General features: G+C 39.2%; 1 protein-coding gene across 1 annotated transcript in view; it reads right to left on the bottom strand.

The window, feature by feature from the left end:
- Positions 1-3,501, bottom strand: part of pik3c2b (phosphatidylinositol-4-phosphate 3-kinase, catalytic subunit type 2 beta) — a gene marked incomplete at its 5' end in the record, with an annotated part of 21,216 nt that extends 17,715 nt beyond the window's left edge. The window contains 3 exons of the mRNA XM_079218442.1: positions 309-469; positions 892-992; positions 2,668-3,501. Coding sequence (XP_079074568.1) covers positions 309-469; positions 892-992; positions 2,668-3,501 — 1,096 coding nt within the window. The remainder of the gene's footprint in view (positions 1-308; positions 470-891; positions 993-2,667) is intronic.
- Between the last annotated feature and the right edge of the window lie 6,311 nt (positions 3,502-9,812).

Genomic DNA, 9,812 nt, shown 5'->3' with positions numbered 1-9,812 from the left:
AGAGAGGGAGTCAGAGAGGGAGGGAGAAGAGATAGAGGGAGTCAGAGAGGGAGAGAGGGGGAGAGGGAGAGAGAGGGGGAGTCAGAGAGGGAGAGAGGGAGGGAGGGAGAGAGAGGGGAGTCAGAGAGGGAGAGAGGGAGGGAGGGAGAGAGAGAGAGAGAGGGAGTCAGAGAGGGAGGGAGAAGAAATAGAGGGAGTCAGAGCGAGAGAGGGGGGAGAGAGAGAGAGAGGGAGAGAGAGAGGGAGTCAGAGTCAGAGACAGAGAGAGAGAGAGACTTTTATTTTGAAGTCCGTCCTTCCTGCCTCACCATCGCAGGTGAAGGTGAGCGGCTCTCTGAAGTGCTCGCTGATGACCGTGACCTTGACGCTGACCCCCAGGCCCTGATGCAGCTCCTCCAGCCCGACGGACGGAGACCACACGAAGCCGCCGTTCTTCAGAGCGTCGCCGTGCGGGTACGCCGAGCGCAAGCTGTACAAGTACACAGAGTACTGTCAGTACAAGTACACAGAGTACTGCCAGTACTGCATACTTCAGGAACGTCAGGGCTCGTATTCTCTATTGCACTAGTATTATCAGCTTCACGTAGTTAAAGTATGAGTAGTAAAAGTACACAAGTATTATCAGCTTCATGTAGTAAAGTATTAGTTGGTGGTATTGTATCATCAGACCGGCATACGGTCAGGATGAGTGTGTTTATGTGTGTGTGTGTGCATATATCTATGTGTGTGTGTGTGTGTGTGTGTATATATATATATATATATATATATATATATATATATATATCTATCTATGTGTATATATATATATATATATATATATATATATATATATATATATATATATGTGTGTGTGTGTGTGTGTGTGTGTGTGTGTGTGTGTGTGTGTCTCACACGTCCAGCATGTGACAGAACGCTGCCACCTCCTCGTCTCGGTCCTCAAACACCTGGAACAGTTCGTATCCAAACCCGTTCATTCTGGAGCCCAGAGACACCTGTCAATCACACACAGTCGTCCAATCACAGGAGAGCTCCCCAAAACCACGAGGTCGTGTTATAGACGGCAGCAGCCTCGTTTACAGCGGGCAGCGTCCACGCAGGAGTCATGTGACGTACTTCCTGTTCACGCCTTGAGGCATTGAACTCTCGGTTTCATGGTATAAGGAGAAGTTTGATTTCATAGAATCAAACACGTTTAGTTTAATCCAGTTATGTCTGGGTTTAGGTTTCACACATCGGAAAACTCCCGTCTTTTAAAAACGAACATGTGGCGTTTTATCCCTCCGAGTTTGTTATATAGTGGTTTTATTTATTTTGACATGCTATTATAAAACTTTCCCATTACTTTTTAATATATTTAACATATGACTTTTTTATACTTTTTTCAACATACTATGACTTTTTTATACTTTGACTTTTTTTATACTTTTCTCAACATACTATGACTTTTTAATATATTTAACATATGACTTTTTTATACTTTTTTCAACATACTATGACTTTTTTATACTTTGACTTTTTTTATACTTTTCTCAACATACTATGACTTTTTAATATATTTAACATATGACTTTTTTATACTTTTTTTCAATATACTATGACTTTTTTATACTTTTCTCAACATACTATGACTTTTTAATACTTTTCTCAACATACTATGACTTTTTAATATATTTACCATATGACTTTTTTATACTTTTTTCAACATACTATGACTTATATTTTGACTTTTTTATACTTTTCTCAACATACTATGACTTTTTATACTTTGACTTTTTTTTATACTTTTCTCAACATACTATGACTTTTTAATACATTTAACGTACTATGACTTTTTTAATATATTTAACGTACTATGACTTTTTTAAACTTTTTTCAACAAACTATGACTTTTTTATACTTTTCTCAACATACTATGACTTTTTAATATATTTAACATACTATGACTTTTGTATACTTTTCTCAACATACTGTGACTTTTTATACTTTTCTCAACATACTATGACTTTTTAACATATTTAACATACTATGACTTTTGTATACTTTTCTCAACATACTGTGACTTTTTATACTTTTCTCAACATACTATGACTTTTTAATATATTTAACATACTATGACTTTTGTATACTTTTCTCAACATACTATGACTTTTTATATTTTTTTCAACATACTGACTTTTTTTCAACATACTATGACTTTTTATACTTTTTTAAAACATACTATGACTTTTTATATATTTTTCAACAAACTATGACTTTTTTTATACTTGTTTTAAAACATTCTATAACTGTCAAACTGTGACCAGTTTCAACACACTGGGAGAACTGGGAGTAAATGTTTGTTAATTATATAAAACACATTTAACATTGTAGTGACAGCAGCATTACAATTTAATCTGTAAAATTAAAGAACACAAATTTAAATGGTATTCAAAATTCTTCTCAGTATCAACTGCTGCCTGCTGTTATTTTTATTATTATTACTGTGTAATCATTATTAAGTAGGCGAAACATATTCTATATAATAATAATGATGTATGTTGAACACATTTAGTATCACAACGAACTGATTTTATTCAGATTATTGTCTGACAAAGGAAACCACACCTCCACCTTTTATAGGTGACATGACACGTCATAATGACATCGTCTGATGCAGCAGGGTCTTACCGGATCTGCAGACACGCGCCGTTGGTTCTTGTTGCTTTTGGGAACCGGGACGTACGTCCTGGGCGGGACTTGAGGCGGGAGGGTCTTGCTCCGGGCCACGGGCTTCCCCGATTGGTCGCCGTTGGCCCTTCGTCCTCGGGGCCCCTGCCGGCTGCCGTTGAGTCGGGACAGCGACTCGTTGATGTTGTCGTAGTTAAGCTCTCCCGAAGTCACTTTGGGCAGATCCACGTCGGGCGTGAACAGGTTCACGTCGCGGGGTGCGGGGGACCCCCGGGAGGGCAGGAAGGGGTTCTCGGACCCCGAGGACGCGGGCACGGGGTTTCTCGGGGGGACGGCGGGGGGCGCATCGTCCGGAAGAGACGGGAAGCCCTTGGAGAGAAACCCGGACCCAGACCCGAGGGAGTCCCCGAGGCCGGAACCGGGGAGGTCCCTGAACTTGCTGACATCCGGACCGTCCAGGATGTACAGGGACTCTTTGACGTAGCCGCCCTGAGGAGGGGGAACGCAGCTGGGGGACCGAGACCCTCCAGGCTGGTTCAGGGAGGAGTCCGAGCCGGAGAGGCCCCTCAGCAGGCTCCCTCCCGCGGGGGTGGGAAGGCTCGGGACCGGACGGGGGCGCTCGATGGAGGGGTTCGGGGTCTTGGAGCGAGTCGGAGCTCTGGAGCCGGTCGGGCCGGTCTCCGCGCCGCCCTTGTCCTGCTTGAGCCGGGACAGGGCGTCGTACTCCATCTGCAGCGCCTCGGCCAGGACCAGCTCCTTCTGACTGAGGCCCAGCGCCTCCAGGGAGCTCCAGCCCGCCTCGCCACTCTCCTTCTGGGTCTGAGCCGCCGACATGATGCCCGGTCTGCTGCTAGAAGGACCAGCGAGGACACATGGAGCTGCCGGGGATCAGCTGAGGACACAGAGGACAGACGGTCAGGACCCGAAACTACTTTCACGTTTACATTGTTAGAAACTCCTTATTTCTCATATTAAACAAATATCGTAGCTCATCGTTGTCTATTTTGTCTCCTTTAATTAATGTGTGGAGGAGAGAGTTCATATACAGTATATGCATGTCATTTTTACATGATATATATTAAATTGTGTTAAATTGAATTAAAACCCTCAGGATGAACTTAAAATAAACTTTAAAATAACACGGTTCATACACATTTTGACCGATGGATTTCCACGACTTTTTACCAAATTTCCATGACTTTTTACCAAATCCTAAATTAGTGAAATCTGGGTGTAAACAGTAAAAAGTGAGTAAATGTAGTATTTTAACTAACAATGAGAACACAAAGCATACAGTAAACCTTAAATGACACAAATGAATGAGACAATAGTTTGATTAAAAGAATAAACATTTATATAGATGCCTGTATGTATGCCTGCTTATATTTTGAGTCTTTCTTTTAAAAGCATATTCATTATTTCAAACTCAGTGTAAATGAACGTCATGAACACATGAATATAACACATTTACATGACTTTTCCAGGTTTCCCATGACTGTAGGATCCCTGCGTATCGGTCTGTGAAACACTGCTCAGCTGTGACATTAACGCCACGATAAAAGGACACGCTTCCTGTCTGATGGTCTGCTTCATTCATCTCCATTTCAGACCCCGGAGGGGGGGTGTTATCAACCACAGCGAGGGGGAGGGGAGGAACGGGATGGGGGAGGAATGTCATTATGGGGCAAAAACAGGGAGGAAAAGCCCCGGTATAAAGAGACCCCAAACCAGCTGTGTCCCACTTCCACACACAGCTTTTACATTACAACTCTGAATGAAGCATTTTTTTTTTTTTTTACATCAAACAAAATCCTCAATTTAAATAAAGTGATTCATCAGATTAAACCATTTTTTTATTTTTATTAAATCAACTTAGCAGACTGTTTTTTTAAAACATGAATAACGGACAAATTATATCAAAACTACTCTCAAAATGTATTTGTATTGCAAAGAACAGCAGAGAACACAATGATAATAATGCTTAGTTCATTTTATATGGCTGAATATTTACCTTTGTATTAACAGGATCTTGTATTTATTTGTGTCTGTCAGTGATTTCGTGGCCACGCCCCCTGCAACTACGTCACCGCAATGACATTGTATGACGTTTGGCTCCATAGGTTTGATTTTTGATTTATTTTTTAATCTTTAAAACGAATGCATCGCATCTTAAAGTGTCCCACAACACCTGAAGGCAGCCGAGAGAAATCCACCTGTCATAGGGGGTTGAGGGGAGGGGCAGACAGGTGTATATGACGTCATCAAAAACGAGACGTCATCGCTTTTTTTGTGATGATATTTTAGTGTGTGATTATTCTAACTTTTTTTTCTTTATTTTTTCTGTTATGAGTCTGAGTGGAAACGAGCCCACACATCTGTGACAGCTGCGCCGCTGCAGCGGAGTCCCGACCAGACTCCACGCAGAAAGCAGAGCGCTGTGCCGGGGCCTCGTGCACCACATGGACGGGTAAGCACACACACGTCCGTTACATGCACTTGTAGTTGTTGTTTTTAGTGTTTAAACTTCAGATATGGGTTCCACTTGTTCTTCTGGCTTGGTTCCCGTCCCCACGGTGCACCACGGAGGGCGGTGGCGAGCCACCCGGGACCACTTCTACACGTTTTAGCCCAAAATATACACACACAACCTGCAGGATATGTGCGCCGAATTTACCTGTCGGCCTTGAAGACTTGCAGAGAGCCCGCGGTCATGTTGGGAAAACCACCGAAGTGCACACAAAACCCGGGTATTGTTTCGCTGGTGCGTAGTCTGAATGGAAGCTGGTGTTGACCTGCAGCCCTACAGCCAGTGGACGGCGGTGGTTGCCATTTTAAAGCGGTTTACTTTCCTGCACAAAAAAAAAAGCCCCCTTCACTTGTCGATTCGTTTGTCGGAATAAACAAAACAGATTCTCAGCCTGCCGGTCCGGGCGCTTGCTCCGCGGGTTCAGGCGGTGGGACCGGGTCCCCGGCGCCGCTGGGTCAGCCTCTGCTCGTGGGGTGAACAATGCGGCGCTCCGTGCGGGGCTCCGGCGCTCCGCTGCCGGCTCTGGAGCGAGGTGGGCGGCTGTGAGGAAGCCTCCTCCTCGGCAGCAGCTCGGAGCGCCGTGGGGGTCAAGCTACACGCGACACCCTGCACGCAACACGGGTCGCTTCCGGTTGCTCCTTCAAAATAAAAATATGAACGACACGTTTTCTCTCATTTATATTTCATTTAGCTACATTTAGTACAATAAGTGCATTCAACCATGAGGACAGCTCAGAACAACAAGAATCAAGAAAGTACAATTTTTTTCTTGAAAGTTAACTACAAAGTGCTATAAGTAAGAATACTTTATACCCCTTTATTATTTAGATATAAAACTAAAATATATCTAAAAAATAAAGCGTCCCGTGCAACATATATACCATAAGTAAATATATAAGATCAATTAATAATGAAGATCAATGCTGTTAACCTGTTTGTTTTTTTAGCATTGTACCCATTATATATTTTTTATCTACACCTTATTGTTCTTGTTAATTTAGATTTTAATATTTGCATCATTTAGATTTTTTGTGTGTGTAGCAGAGTGAAAACAAGTGCAGAAAAGTTCTTTAAAAGATGCATATATATATATGTATATATGCATATATATATATATATATATATATATATATATATATATATATATATATATATATATATATATATATGTGTATGTATGTATGTATATATATATATATATATATATATATATATATATATATATATGTATGTATGTATGTATGTATGTATGTATGTATGTATGTATGTATGTATGTATGTATGTATATACATATATACATATATACATGGACACACACACGTCGATATATATTTTACTGGACCTCCGTTTCTCCCTTTTATACTCTTCAGTGTAAAACTACAACATATTAATAATAATAATATTAATAATAATGTAATGTAATAATTCTCCTCCGTTTGCTTTGCCCCCTTTATTTTTTGTCCCTGTCTTACCTTGTTTAAATTCCTGGGTCGTTTATTTATTTAAGTTCTTTTCTGCCGTTGTTTTGTACTCACTCTGCAACACACACAAAGAAACAAAAAAATCTAAATCATGCAAATGTAAAAATCTAAATCAGCAATAACAATACAATGCAAATAAAAAATATATGCAATAAATACAATGCTAAAAAAAATCAAACAAGTTAACAGCGTTGATCCTAAATATGAATCAATATATGATATCAGATCTAAAGAATAACAAGCGTGCATCATCATTGAAGCTTCATTACACTCAATTTGACCAAAGTAGACATTTTCATAATTGGATTTAAAGATGGATTAAGTAAATTAAATGTCAATAAAATAAAAAATAAAAAAATAAACGTACCACACACACACACACACACACACACACACACACACACACACACACACACACACACACACACACACACACACACACACACAATTCAAATCATTCATCAATCTGATGTGGAGTGTTTTGAGTGCTCCTGTCGGGGACTATGATCAGAGTCCTGGACTCATTATTTAATTATTTAAAGCCCAAATGTGATTTCTGCTCTTAATAATGCATGTAAAGAAACTTCCGGTGACAGTCGGACTCATTCTGTCCGTCTTGACGGAGCTTCGGTCCCGGGAGGAAAGAGGGGAAACAGCGCCTCCTGGTGAACAAAAGTATAATCCACACAACAGATTAATAATCTACAGGACAGCAGACTGTTGAACGCGAGTTTGTTGTTCAGTCCAGTCGATCATTACTGAACCACAACGGAGCAGCTGGGCCCTTCATATGCATTCAGTCCTCTGACGCGCACGAAGCGACTCTTCTGGATCAGCTTCTCCTCTGCACCCGCATGACGTCACTGCAGAGCACGAGACTGACGTCACTTCTGAGCACGAGGTTCCCCACAGGAAGTCTTTTCTACCTGTGGCCATCCAGCTCTCTCAATATGAAGCTCAATAGTACTTTTATATGTTAGACCCCGGTGTTAGTACCACCTCTCACTCTCTTTACATGTGTACTCTTGTATTTAATCTTTGTTGTTGCATTTACATTTTTACTATTTTAGTTTCTCTTTTGTGTCAGTTTGCACTTATCAATTGTTCTATTGTTCATATATGATTGTATTTGTATTCTATTTTTGTAGTTGTGTTGCTATTCTTTCCTTCAGGATTAATAAAGTCAGCGTTTTGTTCTCTGTGTACTAAAATAAATAACTATTGGTAAAGAGGAGCTTTCTGGGAGAAAAAAAGCTTTTTTATTTTTTTATATTTTATATAGTTCCTCGTAGAATTTTTTTTTGCAAGTGGCTTGTTTAAAGTATAGTACATAACATTATACATATGTTTCTCTATGTATTGCTTTTTATAACGTTATTTTGTAATGTTATCGAAATTGTGCATCACTGCTGGTTACCTTTTGTCTAATGTTCAGATGCGATGCAACAAATACTGATGTTATTATATATTATTATTACATTATATTATATATATAATATATACATATATATACATATAATATATATATTTACCTGTCGGCCTTGAAGACTTGCAGAGAGCAATATATTATATATATACATATATGTATATATAATATATATATAATTATATTATATTATTATTATATATAATATTGTAGGTTATGAAGACTTTGTGTCACAGGATAAACATTCTCTCATCTGGACCGCATGGTGTTCATAGTGAGGATTCTCCGAGAGAATAAAGCTCTGACACGGCAGCATCACTGTCCTTTATTGTCTTCATGTCACAAACACATCTCCGCCTGTGAAACTGAACAATCAACGCTTTGCAAGCCGCAAAAAGTCAAAAATAAAAATAAGTCTGTTTTAGATTTTAATCTTCATTTATACAGTTACAAGTCTAAAGTGCTCTATAGTCAAGAAACTAAAAATGATTTCAATGATTGTACAATTCAGTAGCAACAATACAACAATTGTCCAAATGTAAGGCTTCAGTTATCTGTGAGAAGAGGTCATGGGGTCACAATATCTTTGATAAAAAGTTAAAAAGAAAGTATATATGGTGTGGCCGAAGTCATTATTTGTACCATAATTATCTCATATTTATGTCACAATTACAAGCAAAATATCTCGAGGTAATCAATTACATAATTAAATGTAATAAACATCTCACAATTACTAGAGAAAAAAGTTCTGTATCTTTAATAATGTGATATGAACGACGTTGTCACCTAATTACGACTTCCATGACGTAAAAACGTGCATGCTTTAACTAAAAGAAATACTATTTTGTCAGTATTATTATGACTTCTGTTCATTATGTGTAACTAACAACTTAAAAAAGACAAAATATTGATATTCTCTCTCTATTACAGTTTTTAATCTTAGAAATGGTTGCGACTAAAAACGGGATACAAACGATATAAAACGCACGTTTGCTTTCATGCTTCGTGGTGCAGTCGTTACAATGTTAACGACTTGGCTCAAGTCGTTACAATGTTTACGACTTGGCTCAAGTCGTTACAATTTTAACGACTTGGCTGAAGTCGTTACAATGTTAACGTCTTAACCCAAGTCGTTACAATGTTAACGACTTAGCTCAAGTCGATACAATGTAAATGACTTAGCTCAAGTCGATACAATGTAAACGACTTAGCTCAAGTCGTTACAATGTTAACGACTTGGCTCAAGTCGTTACAATGTTTACGACTTGGCTGAAGTCGTTACAATGTTAACGACTTGGCTGAAGTCGTTACAATATTAACGTCTTAACCCAAGTCGTTACAATGTTAACGACTTAGCTCAAGTCGTTACAATGTTAACGACTTAGCTCAAGTCGTTACAATGTTAACGACTTGGCTCAAGTCGTTACAATGTTAACGACTTGGCTCAAGTCGTTACAATGTTTACGACTTGGCTGAAGTCGTTACAATGTTAACGACTTGGCTGAAGTCATTACAATATTAACGTCTTAACCCAAGTCGCTACAATATTAATGACTTAGCTCAAGTCGTTACAATGTTAACGACTTAGCTCAAGTCGTTACAATGTTAACGACTTGACGTGTTGATCGTGAAACAATCTCTTTCGTCCACAAACACGACGAAGACATTCAGGCACAATTTGACATTTTGTTTCACACGTGGGACGCTGTT

The sequence above is a fragment of the Taurulus bubalis genome, assembly GCF_910589615.1.
Source record: "Taurulus bubalis genome assembly, chromosome: 5".
Taxonomy (NCBI): Eukaryota; Metazoa; Chordata; class Actinopteri; order Perciformes; family Cottidae; genus Taurulus; species Taurulus bubalis.
The sequence above is the reverse complement of the archived record's forward strand: the minus strand, read 5'-3'. Positions and strand labels throughout refer to the sequence as shown.